The 25,694-nt window shown below is 36.9% G+C and overlaps 1 protein-coding gene across 1 annotated transcript; it reads left to right on the plus strand.

Moving 5' to 3' along the window:
* Positions 1 to 331: 331 nt before the first annotated feature.
* On the plus strand, positions 332 to 24,443 carry epm2a (EPM2A glucan phosphatase, laforin). The gene is made up of 4 exons (XM_048178927.1): positions 332 to 1,780; positions 14,100 to 14,274; positions 22,968 to 23,212; positions 23,852 to 24,443. The coding sequence occupies exons 1-4, from the start codon at positions 1,531 to 1,533 to the stop codon at positions 24,133 to 24,135; spliced, it is 954 nt and encodes a 317-aa protein (XP_048034884.1). The 5' UTR covers positions 332 to 1,530; the 3' UTR covers positions 24,136 to 24,443.
* The last annotated feature ends 1,251 nt before the right edge of the window (positions 24,444 to 25,694 follow it).

A 25,694-nucleotide genomic window follows, 5' to 3' on the forward strand; every position in this document is an offset into this window, starting at 1 on the left:
CCGGCGATCAGGAACGAGCATAAGCAGTCATCCGGGAAGGTTGTTTGATGGGCCAGGTTCAGATTGTCCTCTAAAAATATCTCGAGGGAGCGATCTCCCTGTTCAAGGTACGTGAGGCGAACAGCAGGGAGGTCCATGGTGAAGGGGAAAAAACAAAAAGTCCCCAAAAACACACATACAAAATCACTTTTGGTCGGGTATTCTATCACACTCACTGTGTTAAAAATCAGATACGAACACGATAATGAAGAGAGAAGAGAATGCATTCTAAATCTAAACAACAGTTTACATAACACTGACAATACCCGACAATGGTGAACAGAAACCCACAATGGTGATTAATGACACACAGCTGACAGTGATGACTCAAATCAAAAACCATAACAACAACCTAGTGGCGGGAAATGGTGCAAGCAGGAAAACAAAGTCCAAACTGAGTGAAACTGTGACAACACCCTTTCTTCATTTAGTATACGTGGATCTATGAATATGCTAATTAGCCCCACCTCCACTCACTTGCACGAGCTCAGAGATCCACTCGGTCAACTTAATGAGGTAAATGCTGCACAGTGGTATCGCTTTTTACAACATTGGACACATAACGGTAATTAACATGATTAGCGTTTTGCTTGACTGTGTTATAAAACAGATATGTGTTGCTAATGTTACACAGAGCGGTCATAGTTAATTATATGCTAAAGTCCGCCCACACGTTGATGTGATTGGTTGTGATTAGATTGGAACACCATCGATTTCAAACCGCGTTTTTGAAACTGTCTTTAGATCACTACAGTTTTAAAGACAAAATATTTAACAATGGTGTTTGACTTATGAATTTGCGCATGGTTTGTCTTAAAGCATATTAAAAACACCACATAGACAACATTAAAAACTTGATTTTCACCCCAGGGGGACTTTAAAGTTAATTTATTTATTTTAATAATGTACTAAAATAAATGTAATACTTGTAATGATGAAGTTGCAACTTAGTACAACTATATTTTAGGCTACATGACAATAGAAATTCAGCGTTTAATTGGTCATGTAAGATGGGTTTAATAATTTTTTTGTGTGTGTATTTTTTGTTACATGCTTGTTAAACATTCACGTGCAAATTATCTGAATAAGCACGCAAGAAAGCGGTGTCCTGGTCTCAGTTTTTACAGCATTGTTATTCTACTGTGATTATGATAATAAAATTATTGATATAGCTGGAGTGGATTTTTATTTGTATATCAATGTCAGAAAATCAATATTTACGATATTAGTTTACAAATTGTTGGAGAATAGCAAATAATGCTGTGAGATTTGAATGAATCTTAAAAGAGGATTAGCCTCTCTGAGCCGCGGAACGCCCCTGCAGGATCAGTTTGTTTCTCTTCGAAAACCAGTGTCCCCTCTCAGCCACTGTATCGCTTTAAATGTCAAGAATAACGTTTATATTTTTAGCGCAGCCATTTATAATGTCATTGACCGAAGACACATAAAGATCAGTCCTAGTTATAGAGCACCTGTGTGTATTTACAGGACATGGTTTTGTTCAGGTTTGGTGTTATTTTGACACCAGAGTGTTCAGATGTCGAGGTGTTTGTATTGGGCTCTCGGCCGGAGATGGGACACTGGGATCCGAACCGAGCCGTGAAGATGAATCCGAGCAGCTCGGTTCTGTCCAGCTGTGAACCGTGTCTGTGGATCGGAGACGTGCATCTGTCCGAACCGCACACAGATCAGCTGTGGTTCAAGTTTATAAAGCGTGTCGATGGGAACTACATTTGGGAAGGTATGTGAGGATAATGGGCAAGTCGTGAGGACGATACAAACACACTTTCAAATGAATATTAAAACAGCTTTAAAGAGATTTTTTTTTTTTAATGAGACAAATAAACGCTCTAATATCCACGATGTAATACACATTTTTGCTCACTGGATGGCGCTGATGTTCCACAGTCTGACGGTCACGAAGTTATAAACCCTTTCAGTTTAACCTTTGAAGACTACAGTTTACAGTGTCGAACTGTATTAAAATCCATCCTTAGCTTTTAAGAAATTACGACTTCAATTGACATAAAGCTTACAGAAATGAACCATGTAGAGCCTGACATGTGAAATAATAGTCAGAAAATCTATATGGACCTTTATACATTTTTTTTTTCTTTCTAAAATGCATTTGTTTTATGTTTTGTATCATACATCAGGCTTTTAAACTATGATATAGTGAGAATATGGAGCTCATACTAGAGAAGGAAAAACATTCATTTTATTCAGAGGCCCAAACTGAGAAAAAATATGTAATTTGGTACAGATTCTGATATTTATATGGCCAAAAAGTAAAATGAATTTCTGATATCTTGAACTGTAAATCAATGAGATCTTCATATAACAGACTACTACATAAAATGCACACACACACACACACACACACACACATATATATATATATATATATATATATATATATATATATATATATATATATATATATATAAGCAGGAAAAATGGGCAAGCATAAGGATTTAAATGAGTTTGACAAGGGCCAAATTGTGATGGCCAGAGGACTGGGTCAGAGCATCTCCAAAACTGCAGCTCTTGTGGGGTGTTCCCGGTCTGCAGTGGTCAGTATCTATCAAAAGTGGTCCAAGGAAGGAACAGCGGTGAACCGGTGACAGGGTCATGGGCGGGCAAGGCTCATTGATGCACATGGAGCGAAGGCTGGCCCGTGTGGTCCGATCCAACAGACGAGCTACTGTACCTCAAATTGCAGACCAGTCAGGGTGCCCATGCTGACCCCGTCCACCGCCGAAAGCGCCAACAGTGGGCACGTGAGCATCAGAACTGGACCACGGAGCAATGGAAGAAGCCTGGTCTGATGAGTCACGTTTTCTTTTACATCACGTGGATGTCCGGGTGCGTGTGCGTCGCTTACCTGGGGAACACATGGCACCAGGATGCACTATGGGAAGAAGGCAAGCTGGCGGAGGCAGTGTGATGCTTTGAGCAATGTTCTGCTGGGAAACCTTGGGTCCTGCCATCCATGTGGATGTTACTTTGACACGTACCACCTACCTAAGCATTGTTGCAGGCCATGTACATCCTTTCATGGAAACGGTATTCCCTGGTGGCTGTGACCTCTTTCAGCAGGATAATGTGCCCTGACACAAAGCAAAAATGGTTCAGGAATGGTTTGAGGAGCACAATGAGTTTGAGGTGTTGACTTGGCCTCCAAATTCCCCAGATCTCAATCCAATCGAGCATCTGTGGGATGTGCTGAACAAACAAATCCGATACATGGAGGCTCCACCTCGCAACTTACGTAATCTTATGCCTGCTCTGTGTGTGTGTGTGTATATACAGTACAGTCCAAAAGTTTGGAACCACTAAGATTTTTAATGTTTTTAAAAGAAGTTTCGTCTGCTCACCAAGGCTACATTTATTTAATTAAAAATACAGTAAAAAACAGTAATATTGTGAAATATTATTACAATTTAAAATAACTGTGTACTATTTAAATATATTTCACAAAGTAATTTATTCCTGTGATGCAAAGCTGAATTTTCAGCATCGTTACTCCAGTCTTCAGTGTCACATGATCCTTCAGAAATCATTCTAATATGCTGATTTGCTGCTCAAGAAACATTTATGATTATTTTCAATGTTGAAAACAGTTGTGTACTTTTTTTTTTCAGGATTCCTTGATGAATAGAAAGTTCAAAAGAACAGCATTTATCTGAAATACAAAGCTTCTGTAGCATTATACACTACCGTTCAAAAGTTTGGGGTCAGTAAGAATTTTTATTTTTTTGAAAAGAAATTAAAGAAATGAATACTTTTATTCAGCAAGGATGCATTAAATCAATCAAAAGTGGCAGTAAAGACATTTATAATGTTACAAAAGATTAGATTTCAGATAAACACTGTTCTTTTGAACTTTCTATTCATCAAATAATCCTGAAAAAAAATATTGTACACAAATATTTTGTACAATTGTACACATTAAATGTTTCTTGAGCAGCAGATCAGCATATTAGAATGATTTCTGAAGGATCATGTGACACTGAAGACTGGAGTAATGATGCTGAAAATTCAGCTTTGCCATCACAGGAATAAATTACTTTGTGAAATATATTCAAATAGAAAACAGTTATTTTAAATTGTAATAATATTTCACAATATTACTGTTTTTTACTGTATTTTTAATTAAATAAATGTAGTCTTGGTGAGCAGACGAAACTTCTTTTAAAAACATTAAAAATCTTAGTGGTTCCAAACTTTTGAACTGTACTGTATATATACAAAGGAATAATTGACGAAGGGCCGTTGAATTCTTAGAAAATAATGAATAATGAACAACAGAGGTGGTTATTATCTCATTATTTTATAAGAATTCAACAGCCCGGAGTCAATTATTCCTCTTAAACTACAGTTACCACACCACCACCTGCTAATTCCAAAACATCATTTCAGAACTAGTAACGAAGGCTTGAGCTTTGATAGCAGAATAATACCATTGATAAAGTTATTAACGCAGTTGAGAGAGAGAGAGAGAGAGAGAGAGAGAGAGAATAAGCAGCATATGTGAATTAGCCTACCTGATCTGTGTGTCTCTAACGGCAGTAGTGTCTCAATTAATAGCGAGTCACGTATCTTAAGTTGCTAAACTGTTTTACTGATTAATTCATCAGAGCAGTTTTTTTGGCAAAAACCATGACAATAATTTGTCGTTTTCATCCTATTGTTTACTATATTTATTTGTTTGGTCTTTGTGGGTTTTGGTTCTTTTGCGGTTGTAGGCTGTAAGGACCTTTTGAAATAACTGAAAACATTTAGCGAAGTGATGTGGAAGTGATATCAGTTATTATCACTCTATATCTCCCAATAATATTAGTAAGATCTTATCTTAGTAAGATATTTTAGTTTTATGATCGATATTCTGCAGTTTTATTTGTGCAGGGTTGGAGTGAATGTACCTGATATAGTAATATAGAAATGTTGTCCAGTTTATATTTCTGTTAATGTCTTTTGTCACGTTGTCTTATGTTTTTTTTTTTTTTTTTTTTTTTTTTTTTTGCACAGAATGAAACTTGTTGAGAAGTATTTCACTGTCATGAGATCAAACTTTAAACTTTGCTTTGGGAGCCAAGCAGCAAATATTTCAAAAGGATGAAAAATGAAGGAACACTGAAACCTGAACATGATCTGCTTTGTCAGAGAACTCAAGCTGTCGTCCTCAACTGACTCAGTGCAGTTTCATTCTGTCATGTTTCTCATTTGAATGAATACGCCTCTGTGTAACAAATCGACGATCTGCTCCAGTGCTCACGCCGTCTGTTGACTGAGGTTTTGATTGAGCCATTGTTTGCTGGTTTCTTGTCTATTCACACTGTCTCATATGAAAACAGCCGAGATGTTGATTGTGTCGAGATGTGTTTTGCTGATTGAAATGATGCTTGCTGATTGCACACTGTAGCAGGTGAATTGGCTCTGAGTGTGCCTCAGGTAAGCAAGCATGACCTGATAGTCCTCCAGTTGAGATAACAGTACTCTGATCAGTGGGGTGTATCAGTCCAGAGAGGGACAGACTTGGTTTATAGCACATATTGGCCTTTTCACTTCAGTAGGTTCTAATTCTGCACCTTTTTCTGTATTTGACCTAGATGTGAAGCATAAGAGGAAATGTTATATGATCCACTTCTAGTTCAGAGAGGACTGGCTGAGACTGGATGGAATGAGAGTAGCCTAATGCATATTTGTAGATTGCTATATTTTCTCATTTCAAATTATTTACTCACTCTCATGCATCAGAGAAGTAATATAAAACACACTAAGGGGTCGTTCACATAGAACGTATTTTGCATTTCCCATGGACTGCTTTTCCATTGTTCCCTTCTATATAGTAGTAGGAGGAAAACAGTATATGAGCTGAGTGGTATGTCCAAATTCACAGTACTCTTACGAAAAAGAAGTATACTTCAAGTTTATTTTATCAAGTACTTAAGTAATGTTAAAGTATATTTTTTTAAATATACTTAAGTATACTAGTATCAATGTACTAGTAGTAAACTTGTTAGTGTACTATTTTAAAGGTGCCATCGAATTGAAAATTGAATTTACCTCGGCATAGTTGAATAACAAGAGTTCAGTACATGGAAATGACATACAGTGAGTCTCAAACACCATTGTTTCCTCCTTCTTATATAAATCTCATTTTTTTAAAAGACCTCCGAAGAACAGGCGAATCTCAACATAACACCGACTGTTACGTAACAGTCGGGATCATTAATATGTACACCCCCAATATTTGCATATGCCAGCCCATGTTCAAGGCATTACACAAGGGCAGCCAGTATTAACGTCTGGATCTGTGCACAACTGAATCATCAGACTAGGTAAGCAAGCAAGAACAATAGCGAAAAATGGCAGATGAAGTGATAATAACTGACATGATCCATGATAACATGATATTTTTAGTGATATTTGTGAATTGTCTTTCTAAATGTTTTGTTAGCATGTTGCTAATGTACTGTTAAATGTGGTTAAAGTTACCATCGTTTCTTACTGTATTCACGGAGACAAGAGAGAGCCGTCGCTATTTTCATTTTTAAACACTTGCAGTCTGTATAATGCATAAACACAACTTCATTCTTTATAAATCTCTCAACAGTGTAGCATTAGCCGTTAGCCACGGAGCACAGCCTCAAACTCATTCAGAATCAAATGTAAACATCCAAATAAATACCATACTTACGCAATTAGACATGCTGTATGACGAACACTTTGTAAAGATCCATTTTGAGGGTTATATTAGCTGTGTGAACTTTGTTTATAAATGATAGAGTCGAGAGCTTGGGAGAGGGCGGAGAGCATGAGCAATTAAAGGGGCCACAGCCTGAATCGGCGCATTTCTAATTATGCCTCAAAATAGGCAGTTAAAAAAATTAATTAAAAAATCTATGGGGTATTTTGAGTTGCAACTTCACAGACACATTCAAGGGACACCTTAGACTTATATTACATCTTGTAAAAAAAAGTTTCAATGGCACCTTTAATACCGCTTTGGACTAAATTGGCCCAAATGAAGTATACATTTAAGTGTACTATAAGTGTAACAGTTAAGTACACAACTAGTTCACAGCTTTATTTCTCATTTGTACTGCATCTGTACTACAAGTGAACTTAAAAGTATACTAGTAGTTTACTATTTTATACTAATACTAGTAGTACATTTTTAGTATATAAAAGTTCACTTTGAAATATACTATCAGTAAATTACTAGTTTAGTGCAGGTATACTTGTAAGTTTTCTTTATGTGAACATAACATCACACTTATAGTTTACTTTTTATATATTATTTTTGTACTTTAAGTATACTACTATGTTCCTATTTAGGCATTATATTTTATAGTCTTGAAATACCTTTAACTGTACTTGAACTCTTTCAGTTTTAAAAACATTTTATACTAACTTCATGAATCCTTTTTTTATCAACACTTAAATGTGGGTAAGTTTCATTTTTTTTTTAAAAAAGGAAACATTTTAAACAAAAAGCTGAGAAAATTGCATTTTTGTCAAAGACTACATCCGGATGGGATTCAGAACGATGATCAAACACAGGTGGAGTAGATGGAGTCCATATAAGCAACCCCAAAGCTTTGTAGTCCTCATAACCTTTGCCAGTTTTTATTTATATGCTGTTTAATGTTTGATGATCACTTCATTTTATATTTGCATGAGAAATCTTCTATTGCTTGTTTCAGCTTCTTCTTTTCCTGCATTTTGTTCCGGAGATTCTGTACTCTTTCAGAAGATATGTAACAGCGCCCCCTACTGTATTTAGCCTGAAAATTTAATCAATGGCGAGGAAAGAGGGAAGTAGATTTGAAGTAAATTCCTATGTACACTACCAGAGGACTAGCCTACACAAAAATTCAGATACTCGGAATTAGGAATATATCTGTTTTCTTTATAAATAAATATTTTCAAATGATGTACTTTTATACTATACTTTAATAAATATACTTTTAAGTATATCTTGATCAAAGACTGAGTCCAAGTATAGGCCAAATATACTTGACTTTTCTGTCAGTATAAGTCAAGCATACTTAAGTGCAATTTTAAGTATATTTCTCAGAAGTACATAAAGTATATTTCTGAGAAGTATATAAAAAGTAGACTGAAAGTATACTTTCTTATTTTTAGTTTAAAAGAAGTATGCTAATAGCACACTTGAATAAACTTCTTTTTCATAAGGGTACTCATAAAAGAGCAGGCAAAAAGTCCCCGGATGACCTACTACTTCCGGTGAGATTCTGAAGTGTGCATCTGATGGACACTTTACTATCCCATGAGGCCACGGGAGAGGATTATGAATGGCAGTGAAGCGACACAGCTGACGCTAGTAGGTCATGTGATAATGACAACATGGCAAATGTAGTACAGTACATCCGGTTTACATTCATACTACACACACTCATACTATATAGAACACTTTTTTTAGGTCGCAAAGTAATTACTTAATAAATAAGTATGCGATTTCAGACGCAGCCACTGTTCTAAAAACACAGCGCTCAAGTTGAAAGAAGTGCAACATTTAAAAAATGCTCCTTGTTCCTTTTTAAATGCAAAAACACATTCTGAATGAGACTTTGTGTTCGACTTGGCTGCTTTTCCATTGTTTTCTGTATAAACGTGCTCGACAGACGTTTGAACGTTGCACTCTTTTGCAGCATCCTGTGCTTGACATGGTGTTCTAAAAACGTGTAGCTCAAGTTAATGTTGCTGTATGAGCATGAAAAAGCTCTGCAAAGTCGCTCCAGCAGGAGTTATTCTCTACATCAGTGTCACTGTTTCTGAACTCCCTCAAACACCTCCATTGTAGTCTTGAGTTTTCTTCACAATATTCCTTATTTAAATAATTCATACGCAGAATAAAGGGGCGGGGCCTGGTTGAGTTAGTTAGTAGTGTGTTGAAACTGGCAGTTATGGTAAGGTACACCAATCACAACATACTGCTCCAGCTGACCAATCAGAGCACAGTGTGCTTTTCAGAAGGCGGCACTTGCAGATGTCAAGTTATAAGTTCATCTTTTTTTAAAAGGCGTCTTTAGACCTTGCGTTGTTTTTCATTTCACTGCACTGCTTTTCCGTAGTTTTTTCCATGCTTTAAAATGACGTTTAATGTCACGTGTCTTTTGCAGCATGACACAACTTTTAAAAAACGTGCTCTGTGTGAATGGCCCTTAAAATTTAATAAATAGTTACATGTATTAAAGGGATAGTTCACCCAAAAATGAAAATTTGATGTTTATCTGCTTACCCCCAGAGCATCCAAGATGTAGGTGTCTTTGTTTCTTCAGTAGAACACAAATGATGATTTTTAACTGCAACTGCTGCCGTCTGTCAGTGGTATAATGCAAGTCAGCGGGAACTTGGACTATAAGAGTAAATAAAACATGCACAGACAAATCCAAATTAAACCCTACGGCTCGTGATGACACATTGATGTCCTAAGACACGAAACGATCGGTTTGTGCGAGAAACCGAACAGTATTTATATAATTTTTTACCTCTAATACACCACTATGTCCAACGGCATTCATCACTCGATTCGTGAGGTCTGATCGCGCTCTGACAACGGCAGTAATGTCTAGCACTCATTGAAGCAAAGACTATAGAATAACACTTAAAAGTCTTAAGTCACTTAAGTCTTAAAGGGACTTTGATTGAAGTATACGCGAGACATCACTGCCGTTGTCAGAGCGCGATCAGACCTCATGAATCGAGTGATGAATGCAGTTGGACATAGTGGTGTATTAGAGGTAAAAAATGATATAAATACTGTTCGGTTTCTCGCACAAACCAATCGTTTCGTGTCTTAGGACATCAATGTGTCCTCACGAGCCGTAGGGTTTAATTTGGATTTGTCTGTCGTGTTTTATTTACTCTTATAGTCCAAGTTCCCACTGACCTATATTATACCACTGACAGACGGCAACGGTTGCAGTTAAAAATCATCATTTGTGTTTTACTGAAGAAACAGACGCCTACATCTTGGATGCTCTGGGGGTAAGCAGATAAACATCAAATTTTCATTTTTGGGTGAACTATCCCTTTAATATTAGTAATCAAATAAATGTACCTATAGTTGATTATCTTAACTGTAGGCTCTTTATGGTTACCATGAATCATAGTAACATGGCACATTAACATAAATATATTAGCATTTTAATGTTAAACCGTCCAATTAGAAGTAAGAGTCAGAACAATCCATTTTATAAATGAGATTTTAGATCTGAACGTCAAATCCATCAAATTTCAATAAAAATTCATTTCAGTGTTGGCATATCTCCTGCATTTTAGCTTTGTTGGGAAATATTGCTTTAAGACCGCCAAACTCAAGCCTGAACCTATTTCAAAATAGGTTAACCTATTTTTTTTTTATATATATACTCATTAAGTATACAGTGTGTAATGTATGTTTGTGAGCATAATAACTGCTCAGGTTTTGTTCATGCTACATGAGTCGGCGTGAAGAGCGTGTTTTCTGTGTGGGCTGCAGCTGTGAGACTCTCATCAGCCCAGCGGTTGAAAGGGTGACAGCAGCGGGGTGGGATGATAAATGTCGGGCAAATAACAAACCCCCCACGTACTTTCAGGATTAATGTGAGATTGGGATGAAAACGAGTTCAGGAACTCATATGCTCTCCCTCATTACAAGTGCATAACATGTAGGACTGAGGCAGCGCTGAGAGCTCTGCTACACTTTTTATCAGCGCAAGGACTCATTTGAATGTTTATTATATTATGAATCAAGCTTATAGCTTGACCATCAAAATTATGCAGAATTACAGCCATTACAGGAAGTGGCTGAATTAATGACAGGAACCCTTAGCCTTGTGAACTCTCAGAGGTCAGGAACAGGTGACCTCCTGAGTCTGAACAACACTCGCTAATTTAATTGGCTATTGACCTTGCCCCTCAGAAGCGAAAGGCTTACACAAAAAGCACAAAAGGGACAATAATGTGAATTTTAAAAACTTCAAGAGGTCCAGAAACTTTATATGAAGCATAAAACAAATGTGCCTTTCCATTGTTAAAATTCTTATCCAGATCTGTATAATTAAGATGAAAGAAGAGAGTTATTGCATTTACTGCAAGTGTAAATGATTAAGTTAAATAATTCATTGACACATAGTAGATTAGAAATGTGTTTGGGTCAAATATTCATTAATTCATGCATTGAATGTCCTCAAAAATGCATTAAAATGCCATTAATAATGAACCTGAATGAATACTCTATCTCTTTTATCATGAATATGTTTTCAATTTCTGAGATAAAATTATTGTTGAGTATTTGTGGGGCTTACAGTTAAAATGTCAAGGTGATAACTATAAGGGTTATAACTATAAGGATCTTGAGATCATAATGAAGAATGTCTCTTTGAAAAATACTTGAATATTTAACAAATGTTTGTCTGCTCAACCAGTCGGTCAGCAGTCTCTTAAAAATATAAGAAAATTAGATTTTTTTTATAACATGGAACATAACATTTCAAATGAAAAGCTAATGTTACATTTGTGATATTTATTTTAATTTAAAAAAAAAAATTAAAAAATGTATGTGTGAATTTTACACATATTCAAAATGTAACCGATATGTTACTTTATATGATGTTGCATAACATGACATTTTGAAAAGTCATTAAAAGTGTTAGTTCACCCAAAAATGAAAATTACCCTATGATTTACTCACCCTCAAGCCATCCTAGGTGTATATGACTTTCTTCTTTCAGACAAACAAAATCATTGTGTTTTATTTAAAGAGTTATTTGAGTTATATTTAAAAAAATATATATATATCCTGGCTCTTCCAAGCTTTATAATGGGAGTGAATGGTAACCGAATTTTGAAGCCCCAAAAAAACACATCCATCCATCCATCATAAAAGTAATCCATACGGTTTCAGGGGTTTAATAAATGCCTTCTTTAGTGAATTGATGTGTTTCTGTAAGAAAAATAAACTATAATCGCTGGCTTCCTTACGTGTGTCGATTACAGTGGAAGATTGAACTTTGACCTGTCACATGACACAATGACAATCATGGAAGTGCAGAAAGCAAAACAAAACACCGGTCACGAATTAGAAGGCTAAAACGAGAATTTTTAAAGAGAAATGTCGGAGGATTTCCATATAAGAGAAGAGGAGCTTGAGTTTTGTCACATGGATTACTTTTATGATGGATGGATGCTTTTTTTTGAACTTCAAAATCTCAAGCACCATTCACTCACATTATAAAGCTTGGAAGAGCCAGGATATTTTTTAATATACAGTGCACCTGGAAAGTATTCACAGCGCTTCACTTTTTCCACATTTTGTTATGTTACAGCCTTATTCCAAAAGGGATTAAATTCATTATTTTCCTCAAAATTCTACAAACAATACCCCATGAGGACAACATGAAAAGTTTCTTTGAAATCTTCGAAAATGTATTAACAATAAAAAAAAATCACATGTACATAAGTATTCATTGAAGCACCTTTGGCACCAATTAGAGCCTCAAGTCTTTTTAAGTATGATGATACAAGCTTGGCACACCTATTTGGGCAGTTTCTCCCATTCTTCTTTGCAGGACCTCTCAAGCTCCATCAGGTTGGATGGGGAGCGTTGGTGCAGATGTTTTCATTTTCAGATCTCTCCAGAGATGTTCAATCGGGTTCAAGGCTGGACCACTCAAGGACGTTCACAGAGTTGTCCCGTAGCCACTCCTTTGTTATCTTGGCTGTGTGCTTAGAGTCGTTGTAGTTGGAAGATGAACCTTAGCCCCAGTCTAAGGTCCAGAGCACTCTGGCGCAAGTTTTCATTAAGTATATCTCTGTACATTGCTGCATTCATATTTCCCTCGATCCTGACTAGTCTCCCAGTTCCTGCTGCTGAAAAACATCCCCACTGCATGATGCTGCGCCTGCCACCACCATGTTTCACTATAGGGATGGTATCAGGTGATGAGCAGTGCCTGGTTTCTTCCAGACATGACGCTTGCTTTTCAGGCCAAAGAGTTCAATCTTTGTTTCATCAGACCAGAGAATTTTGTTTCTCATGGTCTGAGAGTCCTCCAGGTGGGCTGTCATGTGCCTTTTACCGAGGAGTGGCTTCCGTCTCTCCACTCTACCATACAGGCCTGATTGGTGGAGTGTTGCAGAGATGGTTGTTCTTCTGGAAGGTTCTCCTCTCTCCACAGAGAAACGCTGGAGCTCTGTCAGAGTGATCATCGGGTTCTTGGTCACCTCCCTGACTAAGGCCCTTCTCCCCCGATTGCTCAGTTTGGCCGGGTGGCCCACTCTAGGAAGAGTCCTGGTGGTTCCAAACTTCTTTCATTTACGGATGATGGAGGCCACTGTACTCATTGGATCTTCAGCGCTGCAGAGATGTTTCTGTACAGATCTGTGCCTCAAAACAATCCTGTCTCGGAGGTCTACAGACGATTTCTTGGACTACATGGCTTGGTTTGTGCTCTGACATACACTGTTAACTGTGGGACCTTACATAGACAGGTGTGTGCCTTTCCAAATCATGTCCAATCAACTGACTTTACCACAGGTGGACTTCAGTCAAGTTGTAAAAACATCTCAAGAATGCACCTGAGCTCAATTTTGAGTGTCATGGCAAAGGCTCTGAATACTTATGTACATGTGATTTTTTCTTTCTTTTTTTTTAATAAATTTGCAAAGATTTCAAACAAACTTCTTTCACATTGTCATTGGGGTTTTGTTTGTAGAATTTTGAGGAAAATAATTAATTTAAGCCATTTTGGAATAAGGCTGTAACATAACAATGTGGAAAAAGCGAAGCGCTGTGAATACTTTCCGGATGTGCTGTATCTCTGATTGTGTTCATCTGAAAGATAGTCATATACACCTAATAATAATAATTTTCATTTTTGGGTGAACTGTCCATTTAAATAAAACATTTTGTTGAAATGGAAATCTAAAAACTTTTTACAATATTTTTTTTTTTCATCATCATTTAACCTAGTTTGTCATTGACCCATTAGTGTAATTGTACAAATGTAATTGAGAAGTGTTATGATTGACTTGTGTCTATCTAGGCAGTGGACCCCATCATGACCGGCAGTGTGTGTATGACAGCAGTAACATGGTGGACGGGGTATACTGCCACCCTATTGGTCACTGGATCGAGGAGACGGGCCACACAGATGAGATGAAACACACCACCAACTTCTACTTCAGCGTAGCGGGACAGCAGTCCATCCACTTCTCTCAGTATGTGTGAATGCATTTCCCATCCGTCATGTGTTTTAAGGTGCGGTCACATTCAACGTTGCTCGCGAACGAAAGTCCCCGACTTTCGAAGTCATCCCCATAGAGTGCATTAGTGGCTGCCCACTTTTTCAGCTGCGCTGGTTCTGGAAGTTTTTTTTTTCCAATTCATTTTTCCCATAGGGATTTTGAAAAAGTTAAAGCGTTATAAACAATTAACCAAACCAACCAGCTGCTAGGTGAATCACAACACTACAAACTTTGATTTGAAGCAAAAAAGTATTTGAAAATCAGACAAAAAGACAAAGGTACAAGACATGACACATTGCGAATGATATAATCAAAATAAAAACTATGCAGAAATATAAAAACTTCATTAAAGGTTGTTGATTGTATCTATAGAACCAGTACATTTTAAGTTTTTGCTAAATTTATGTATATAAAATACATTTACAATTATTTATAATATCTTGACAGAATCGCTGTATTATGGCAGATCAAATAAATCGTACAGTAATCAAATGAACCTGCCGTAACTATCAACTCTGCTATGGATATTAAAGGAACACTCCACTTTTTTTGAAAATAGGCTCATTTTCCAACTCCCCTAGAGTTAAACAGTTGAGTTTTACCGTTTTCGAATCCAATCAGCCGATCTCTGGGTCTGGAGGTACCACTTTTAGCATAGCTTAGCATAGTTCATTGAATCTGATTAGACCGTTAGCATCTCGCTCAAAAATGACCAAAGAGTTTCAATATTTTTCCTATTTAAAACTTGACTCTTCTGTAGTTACATCGTGTACTAAGACTGACGGAAAATTAAAAGTTGCAATTTTCTAGGCCGATATGGCTAGGAACTATACTCTCATTATGGCGTAATAAACAATAAATGTTGTATTGTCTTATATATGTTTTATTTTACCAATTGTGGAATCCAACCATTCATCCATCTGAGGTAACGTAGCCTACTTTATTGAGTATTTCCATTTTATGCAACTTTATACATTTATTAATAATTAATAAATTTAAGATCATCATGTTTGCAGCAAACAATATAGATTGAAATAGTATTACTCCACTATATGAATTGAAATATATATTGTATGTTTTAATGGATCACACTACAAACATAATGATCTTATAATACATGATGCATTGCTGTGTCAGTTATCACATAATTCCCACTTTTGGACACTTTTGCTTTAACATACAACACTGCAAAAACACACTGTTATTTTATGTTATATATTTATTGTCCAACATTCCCAATTTTTCTGATGCATGTCCTTAATTTAATTTCATATGTTGGTATTAATTCAGTTTATAATGCTAATACTTCAAAGAATTTTAACCCAAACTGACTGGGTTTCTAGAGAGCAAAGGTTTTGTGAAAAAGTGGAAGGCTTAAACACAAAGTCTGTAAAATAAACTGTTAAAAGGATTTGATGATCACTAGTGATAGTATTTTAGTATTTTATTCTGTGAATTCTGTGAATGATGACATCAGGTTGATTTTAGCTTTAATGTACTTTTTTTTTTTTTTTTTTTTTTTTAACAAAGCAGCTATTATTGTCGATATTGCCATAGAAACTAGTGGATCAATGAGTCGTTTTCACGCCAAAATGGCGGAAGCGCAGGGCTGCCGCTGGGCGCCGGTGTTGCAATGGAACTTTCTATTGAGTTTCGCTTCTTGTTAGCGTATAGTCTTTGGTAGAACTACAACACATGCAAAACGCACACAGAAAAGACACAGAGGCAGATAACCTGGTACACAGATATACAAGTTCTATTAAAAAGGAAAACCTCTGAATCACAGTAAAGTGTCTCAATTAACACCAGGTTAAAGATAAATTTACTCTGTAAATTCAACTTAACTTGAAGCATGTGCCAAGTCTCAAGTCCACAGATAGTAACATCTAATTACCCAGAAGCATTTGATTAGGTTTTTTTTTTTTTTTTTTCGTCTCGGTCTCTTTTTAACTGTGTGTGTGTGTGTGTGGTTTCAACAGCGCTGTGTAATTAGCTCAATGATTCTGAATCTCTGGACTCCTTTGGCAGTGAGCTCTAAGTGCTTGTTTCGTTTGACCTCTGACCTTGTTCTACAGGCAAAAAAGTTGAAAGTGGAGGCGGATAAAAGTAAGACTGGGTCATTGAGTCTGGTGAAGGGGAATCCATTAGAGTAATGACAGATTTACAGTGTCAAAGAGGCTGGTGTATCTCCAAGAGGGCATAGATGCTATGTCTTCCTATGACAGAATGCACCGTCATCTCTAGTAAAGAAAGTAAAAATGGACAAAATAGAGGAAAACACAGAGAGACTTTAATCGGGTAAGGGGCGTCAGCACTTCTTAAAAGAAATAATTCACCTGAAAAAATCATTTACTCACCTGCACTTTCCAAACCTGTATGACTTTCTAAGAAAAAAAAAAGAAGATTGTCCCAACTTTTCTTCTGAAGCAATCTGAGAGCTTGATTGAGGAAAAGACCAAAATTGAAGTCGTTATTCAATGAAAATTTTGTCCTCTGCCATAATTTGAAATAGCACAGAAGTTGTATATCTGTTAAAGTCCTTTTTTTTTTGTCCTTGAGTGAATATACTTTTATATGCACGCATTTTAGGTATTTTAATAACTTTTATTTTGAGATCATATACAGTGATTCCTACAGTATTCTGTGAGATTGGTAGACTTTGGACTGTCTAGTGGGGTCAGGGGTCATGTAGCTACACCCCCCTGCACATCCCACCCCCCAGTTTAGGGATTTTGTCACTAGATTTAGTCATTTCCCCACCTGTTTTGAGAATTTTTTCAAAAGTTTAGAAACAAATCTAGCATCTTCTTGGACAAACCTTATCTAGATTCTTATTTTGCCCACAGATTTATATTGATAAATGATTTTACCATTATGATGTCATCTAGTGACCAGTTTTAGCTTTTGTACATTTTAAAGATAATTTCATTAGTCTGTTGCACTTTTAAATGTTCAAAACTAAGAGCTCCAATCCATGTTCAGTGTGTAAATTGAAGAAAGAAAAAGTCTGTGCATTGACCTGAACTTTAAAGGGGACTCAAGTTTCTCTTTAGTTGTGATATAGTGTCTGTCTACTTTACAGTGTTTTAGAAAGCCAAACATTTACAGTATAATGATAATAATCAGCAGCTCTAATGTCATCTGAATCCACTGTTAAAAAAAACCATCCACCCCCCACCCTACTGAACCTATGGTTTTCTCTGACTCAGATATCCGCACCCGATCATTACATTACAGTTATTCAGAATCTCAGTGTTAAGCGTGATTGTATGGTAACATATGCCTATTACACTGAAGTAGTCTGCTTTTAAATCAACATTTATTTAAAATAAAAGTTCTTCTTTGGCAAATCTACATTTCCTTAATATATACAGGCTTTACTCCCTTCAGACTTAAATTGTTACTGTTTCTGTCACTGCAACTTCCCGAACATACACACAAGAAATACGTTCATCCCAAGCAAAGGCTGGATATAGGCTTTATATGTTTATTGTCATATACAGCACTTAACAGCCCTTTCACATCACATAGCTAGCACTTGATTGGTCCTGGGTAACTATTTCACTAAAACGCCCCCACACGGTACTTTTCTTTCCTTTTTGAAATTTCTCTCGGATCTGTTTTGCCTCCATTGCTGCTTAAACGAGAGAACTGCAACTGCGTAGTTTAATGAGAGTCTGCAAATTAGTGTCTGATGAAAAAATAAGCTTTTAACATGTTAATATTTTGTTGGAAATCTTTCTTATCAGAATAATTAAGTTGGCTTGAAAAAGCCAACTTACTGATCTGCTATATAAACTTATTATTATTCTTCCGTCTTCTTCTTCTTCTGAGCCAAATTTTAGACTGCATCTCCTCCTAGCGCTTTAAAGCTACAACCACCAAACTCGGCTATATCTTTTCAGACTGATCCGACTTACGGTTTTCCTAAAAATGCTGATTAAAACTGGAAAAAACTCCCATTGACTTACATTGAAAATGTAATGTTACATTGAAAACAAACTGAAGCCCATTAAACTCAATGAAGCTTCCATTCTATGTACTATTACTGAGCCATTCAAACTCATTCAAACTCATTCAAACTCATAAACTAACTAACTTTCTAACTAACTATATAACTATCTATCTAACTCAAATTCAAATCAAAACAAACTGAAGCCCATTAAACTAAATGAAGCTTCCATTCTATGTACTATTACTGAGCCATTCAAACTCATTCAAACTCATAAACTAACTTTCTAACGATCTAACTAACTTACTAACCATCTAACTAACTATCTAACTAACTATATCTATCTACACACACTCACTCACAATTACTTACTCATACATTATCTAGCTTTTAAACTACTAAACTAAAACTTCAACTATTTCAAACTAAAAAGCTTCAAACTTCAAGCTTTTCAAAACTAATCCAAACCTTCTGGCTAGGCTTTTTCAAGCCAACTTAAAGTTTGTCTACGAACTTTACTCATCTAGTTTCTGTTAAGCTTGTGTATATTTTTTAGTTAAAGATGTTAAATTTTTAAGCAATATCGTTTTTGTGTTTTATATAATGACCACTAGGAGGTGCTCTAGGCATATGTTTTCCTTGATTGGGTTTCCTTGAAGAGATCAAGGGTGTGTTCCACTCCAATTTTAGACATACAATAGAAAACTTCCCTAAGCACTTCCCCTCGGGGGAATCCCTGCGGCCATTTTGAAGCAATTTCCACTTTGTCAAGTGGACGAGGGAAGTTTATATGGACAGACCCTCGTCCCCTCGATTTTGACAGAGGGAGCGTCTACTCCGATGTACACTTCAAGCAGCTCTTAATCTCATAATCTCAAAACTTGATTGTGATGTCACAGAAGATCGCGCTTAACTGTAGTGTATATTATATTAATTATGTTGAGTTTTAATCAAACAATACTTGTAGCATGTTCACAGTCAAAGTTTATACTAATGATATTTTTTTTTCGTTTGTGTAATTTTATTTTTCTCCAACAGCTCATATACCTATAGGATTTTATATATTTTCTCCAACAACTTATATGCATGTAGAATGGTGCATAAAACGAATTCATAAGTAAAAATGGGGTTTAAATTATAAATCAGCTCCAGAGTGAATTCCAAGTGATCAAGGGCTTAGTGCGTTCCATTTAAAGGTCCCAAATGTGAAAAATTTGGGAGGATCTATTGACAGAACTGCAATATAATATACATAACTTTGTTTTCAGTGGTGTATAAAGACCTTACATAATGAACCGTTAAGATTTTATTACCTTAGAATGAGCCATTTCTATCTCAAACGCCGCGGGTTCCCCCTCCATGTCAAGTCGTCATGTTTCTACAGCAGCCCTAAACGGACAACACTCTATAGAGTGTGTTCTTCTTCTAAATCGTTCATGTTTTTAGAGGCAGCTTGCATCATCACTATGTTGAATACGCACAAAGTAGTAGGAGTAGTAGTAGTAGTCGTCAAAACCGTTCTTTGTTAGAAGTAAGAAGAAACCTTATTGCTTGACTGGCTAACGTACTCTCTGCTGTCACATACGATGACATATTTGTCTTGTGTCGGCCAGACAGCCACCGTAGCTTCTCTATTTTGCTTCGAAAGCAAAATAGAGAACTTAAACCGCACCGCTAGATGCCTCTAAAATGTACACACTGCACCTTTAAACCTTATGCACATGTTCCGCCAATAGTGGGCGTAAGCAATGACACACTCATCGAGTCCACGAGACGGAGGGAAGTTAGCAAGTGAAGGGCAGAAAAAATGTGGAATGCAGCCATAGCCTATGTTGTTGTTGTTGAAAACAAAAGTAAAAGTGTGACGAACGTTTGTTGCGTTTTACCATGGCGTTTTACTATAAGAGTTCTGTGTTTTTATTAAACACATTAACATTTTATCTCTCATCCACACACCTGCAATTTTTGGAATGTTATTTTTCATTACTTGGCCTGCCGGAACTGTGGATTATTCACAGTCTCCACGATATATCCACGATCTGCTCATCACTATCGTGCCCTCTCGCAGAATGTCCTTAGCCCTGGCTCCGTTCGAGACCAGCAAGTATTAGGGCCTGAGTTAAACCGATCTTTCTGGCCCAGAATCGCTTTTTCTGCAGTGGAAATGGGCGGAACGGGTCGAGAATGGGCACAGGCTGAACCGTGTCGGTGGAAATGGGCTATCTGAGAATGTGACTGCCTGTCTGAGTTTTGTCGACATCCGGAGAAGGCACAAAAGGTGGCCGCCTTGTAATTCTCTAAGCAGGAAAAACCCTGATATACAAGCACACTTCTTTTTCACAATGGCTTTTCACAAAGGAAGGGTTCTGTCCCGGCTTAGAACAGAGGAGGAGATGTGGTGGTGGAGGGATGCCAGACAAGCTGTTGCTGGTGCGGTTCAATGACTGACTGAATGATTAGGCTCCCTGTGAACTTACATTAAAACGTAATTTAAAATCTTTGCTTCTAAAGATCTGAAAATATTTTCCAGCCGTCTTCAGGTTATTTTGAGCCCCAGAAGACAGTAAAAACCCACAGAGAAATTAACTGCAAGGACTGTGTTTTTTCTTATGTCAGGTTTTGTCTACATTTACAATACAAGTCAATGTTCCTACGGTGCATGTCAGTGACTCTATAAGAAACTAACAACCATGAAACTCAGGGAAACAGTGTTTGTGTGTATTAATTACAACGTCTAATTCACACCAAATGAAGAGTGTAAAATAAACTCCGGTGGCTGAATGAACAAAGTCCCAAGGAAAAATACAAGGACTTTTTGTCTCAAGAATCAAGTAGACCTTGTTAGGTCTTTGACCACTAATTAAACCCAACCTGTACTTATCACCTCTGCTCATTTAAAATGCACTGCATGTTTCCACTTCTAATTCAGAGCTTAAATGCACACACACACACACAAACGCATCATTTTCAGAAGAGTACATCACACCTCTCACTGTGTACAGTGGCACCAGAAACATTTAGACACTTAAGTCACACAGGAAAAATGTATGAATGTCATTGCCTTAGACATCAAACCAAGCGTCCTGTTCTGGAGAAGGTTAGATCATACTCAGCGCTTCAGACCATTAACCTGCAGCTCACTTTCCCTTCAATCATTTCATTTATGTTTTCCCCTAAAAAAGAGGCATGTGGGTTTCTGAGGTAAAAATACACCTCTCACCTGATGTCTCTGACCTTCATTCCCCTGACTGTCAGTCTGTCTCCTCACACCACTAAACTCATTAGCATTTCCATTATTTGAGTCCTGAACTCTCACATACACGGAAGACAGAGAGACTCTGCGTGTTTGATGAGAAATGATGGAGGTGGAGAAGCTGAAAATGTAAAATGAAAAGAATCTGCTCTCCTCTCTTTCCCTCATATGCTTTCATCCTATCCCTTCCTTTTCTGTCCTGTCCTGTCCTGTCTTTTCCTTTCCTTTCCTCTTATATTCTTTTTTCCTTTCCTCTCTGTTTTTTCCTTTCCTCTTCTTTCCTTTCCTTTGCTTTCCTTTCATGCAAGAGAGGCAATCTACAATTACATTGCATCTTGCAGGTTTCGCTACACTTTCAAAATAAAATTTCCTGTGAGCGGGGCTAAAAGCGTGTTACTTGAAACAGATGAATGTGGCAACGCTTTATCACGCAGGTTGTTGTATGTATCACGTCAGCTCGGGAATAAAATGGTGAGTGGTGCTAAAAGGTTAATGCTCTATCGCATTTGAAAATAATGTACCACCTACACTAAACCCTACCATAAACCTAACCGATATTAACAAAAGCAAACATGAGATAAAAACACTTTAGCTTTCTGCAGTTCTGTGATCTACTGTACTGAGCTATGTCAGAAAAGCCATACATATAGAGCTGGTTATGTGATGCAAACGTCAAAAAAAATGTATTAGTTTACAAATGATGTACTATGGTAAATGTGTTTTGAGCTCATAACATTGTGCAAGGAACCATGTGAAAATAAGTGTTTATTAATTGATAATCTGCCTCTGTAATCATGATGTCCTTTCCTTTCCTTTCCTTTCCTTTCCTTTCCTTTCCTTTCCTTTCCTTTCCTTTCCTTTCCTTTCCTTTCCTTTCCTTTCCTTTCCTTTCCTTTTCTGCTGACCAGAGTGTTTCTTTGCAGTTGCTACAACTGTTACTTTGCCAAAGTCAGGAGGAGTCTCTATTATATTGATATGATATGACAGGATGAATTTGCAGTCCTAAATTTAATGCGTAGGGCTGGAGGCAAAAAAAAAAAACAAACCAAAAAAAAGTGGATGACTGAGTAGTAACATTGTCAGTGCAGCTGATAAAGGAACACTTTTTCATACAGTATATGTTTTATGATCTTTCCTGTCAACCTGCCACATCTGTCAGCACTCCTTGCTCTGGGATCTCATAAAATATCTATTAAGCAATGTGGGGATCGTATGTTACAGCAGTGGTCCATAAGGGAATTTTCCAGGGACATTGATGTATGTACAATATTGATCAAACCAATAAAGGATACTGTAAAAAATAATTTAAAAAATCATTTAAAAAAATCTTATTTAAGTAAATTCATTAAAGTTATTTTGATCTCTTCAGTTGTTATATTCATTTTTGAATACATTTTTGATGGGCCGTCACACAAACCCTCATTCATTCAGCTAAGTTTCCTCTCTCTCTCTTCTCTTCAGGGTGCTGCCTCGTGTCTGGTTAGGCAGCTGCCCTCGACGGGTCGAACATGTAACCCTAAAGCTGAAACAAGAACTGGGTGTTACAGCAGTGATGAACTTTCAGACAGAATGGGATGTCATAAACAACTCACACGGCTGCCGGCGTGACCTCGGTCAACCCATGACCCCAGAGACAATGATGCACCTGTACAAAGACTGTGGTCTTTCTTATATCTGGATCCCTATCCCAGACATGAGCACAGAAGGTCAGTGTTAGCCAATATACCCTTGAATAACAGAAACAAGTGAGCCGTTTCGCTGCCTAGGCAGTTCCTTTTAAAGGAAGAATCTTTAAAATCTAAAAGATTCTAAAAGAATCTGTCATAGAATCTTATGGCAGGAACGCACCAAGCCAAGTTTTCTCAGTGTGTTCCACACCGTCGGCTTGACACTTTTTTCGGCCGATTCCACATGTTGAATTGCACATCGGAGATCGTCGGTCTGTCTAGCCATCTAATCATTCTGATTGGCTGTTCAGATACTGCCACCTACTGGTTCGGAAAGGCATTTCATCTTACGCAGGTGCAGAACGGACGTGCTACTTGGCCTTCGGCTGTCGAGGGTCAGTTTGGTGTGTCAGGGCAACTTTGGACCCAGATGCTGCCGACGTGAGCCAACCCCAGTCTGCTTTCATCGCCGCTAGTTCGTCAGCGTTGCCTTGATGTGTTCCTGCCTTTATACTATGAGTGTTTAACATGTACATAGTACACAGAGGATATACTGTACTGAACTATAAACTTAATGCTTTCTCAGTCAGCTTATTGGTTTTATGTGTAGATTACTAATGTGAGAATCTAAAGAGCTTCTATTTCTGGATATGATTACTGTAATTTTACTCTCTGTAGGTCGCACACGGATGCTGCCCCAGGCAGTGTTCCTGCTCTATGGGCTGCTGAAGAACGGTCACACGGTATATGTTCACTGTAACGCAGGAGTGGGCCGCTCCACTGCAGCAGTGTGTGGACTCCTGATGTACGTGTTAGGCTGGAGACTCAGAAAAGTGCAGTACTACCTCACTGCCAGAAGGGCGGCAGTCTATATTGATGAGGAAGCGCTGGTAAGAGCAGAAAATGACTTTCTCACGAAGTTTGGGCGACTCTGTCCATTTGTCTGCAACCCAGAGACATGAAAACAGTGCCCTCTAATGGATGGGAGGACACCTGTGTTCAATAATGTCAAAGCAATTAACAGACAGAAGATTTTATTCTTGTCACACAGAACTTCTTTGTAAAAATATTGTCATCAGAATCTAAATCTATTGATTATATAATATAAAAATATATTGTTTATATAATATTGAGTTAATTAGAGCATCATGAGACATTAAATGTTCTTCTAGGAATCCACAAAATGAAATGAAGTGTTGGAAATGAAATCTAATCATGAGTAATTCATACTGAAAATGAAATGTATTATTAAAAAAACATTCCCTTGCAATTCTTGTTTGCTGCCTAACTAACATATTATTAGTATTGCACAACCCTGCAAATTATGAAATACAAACATAATAATAGTAATTTAATGAATATAGAACAATTATAAATAAAAATAATAGCTGTTATTTGCCAGGAATCATAATTTTGAATCTGTGATGCAGCACAGATGGTAATGGTTATCACATGAGTGTATTGTTCTGTTTATCCTTTGAAATGTTTTCACAAAACGCCAGTTTCGCCCGGTTATTGTTCATTCATCTTGACATGGTCGTCATTTAAAAAGGCACCTTGAGGCAATTGTCGACCGGACTGCTAATGTGATGGTTATTGTTTGACTATCTGGCCCTTTTCTCCTCTAACATGCCACTTTCATTCATTTATGAATGTAACTCAATATTCTTGTTATATATTTAGCACTGCAATTTCCTTGCCCTTGAAATAAGCTGCCATAATGAAAAGCGCTTTCACCTGACCTTTAAATAAATAGAGACTAGTGTCACCACACTGAGAGACTTTATGTGAAAATTGAAAAAAGTTTTGCTTCAAAAAAGAAAAAGCAGTTCAGTGGTTTGAGCAGAAGGTACCAATAATGAAACTCATTTCGAAAATAGGAATAAATCAGTGAGTGAGAGAGTGCAAGAAGGAAAGGGAGCATAACGCATAATGAAAAAGACTGTAGCACAAAATTTTTTAATTTTCTTTAATATTTTTGTCCTTTTCCAGTAAAAATATTTAAACATCCAAACAACAATAACAATAAGCCTAAATTGGTCCAAATGATTTTTTGTTTCTTTTGTTTTAACCGAAAATATAATAAAATTGATTGATGTTTTTACTTAAATCAAGAAAAAACTATTTGTGTACAGGTATAAAAAAAAATTAAATAAGATTAATTAAAATACACTAACATTCAGATCATTCTAATATGCTGATTTGCTGCTCAAGAAACATTTCTTAGTATTATCAATGTTGAAATTAGTTTCTAATTCATATTTTGAATTAACATGATGCATTTTTTAGGATTCTTTGATGAATATAAAGCTCAAAAGAACCACATTTATTGGAAGCTCAAACATGCTGTGTAACACATGAGAATGAACCTCATTGTTTCTAGCTGAAGCTCAAATGTGCTGCGTAACACATGAGAATGAACCTCATTGTTTCTTGCTGAAGCTCAAACGTACTGCGTAACACATGAGAATGAACCTCATTGGTTCTTGCTGAAGCTCAAACGTACTGCGTAACACATGAG

Source organism: Megalobrama amblycephala, linkage group LG24 (assembly GCF_018812025.1).
Source record: "Megalobrama amblycephala isolate DHTTF-2021 linkage group LG24, ASM1881202v1, whole genome shotgun sequence".
NCBI lineage: Eukaryota > Metazoa > Chordata > Actinopteri > Cypriniformes > Xenocyprididae > Megalobrama > Megalobrama amblycephala.

Bases quoted from the DNA above. Each gene is read 5' to 3' on its own strand.
- epm2a (XM_048178927.1), top strand. From the start codon at position 1,531: ATGGTTTTGTTCAGGTTTGGTGTTATTTTGACACCAGAGTGTTCAGAT. The intron at 14,275-22,967 runs GTATGTGTGAAT...TCTTCTCTTCAG, and splicing joins CAGTCCATCCACTTCTCTCA to GGTGCTGCCTCGTGTCTGGT. The intron at 23,213-23,851 runs GTCAGTGTTAGC...TACTCTCTGTAG, and splicing joins CCCAGACATGAGCACAGAAG to GTCGCACACGGATGCTGCCC.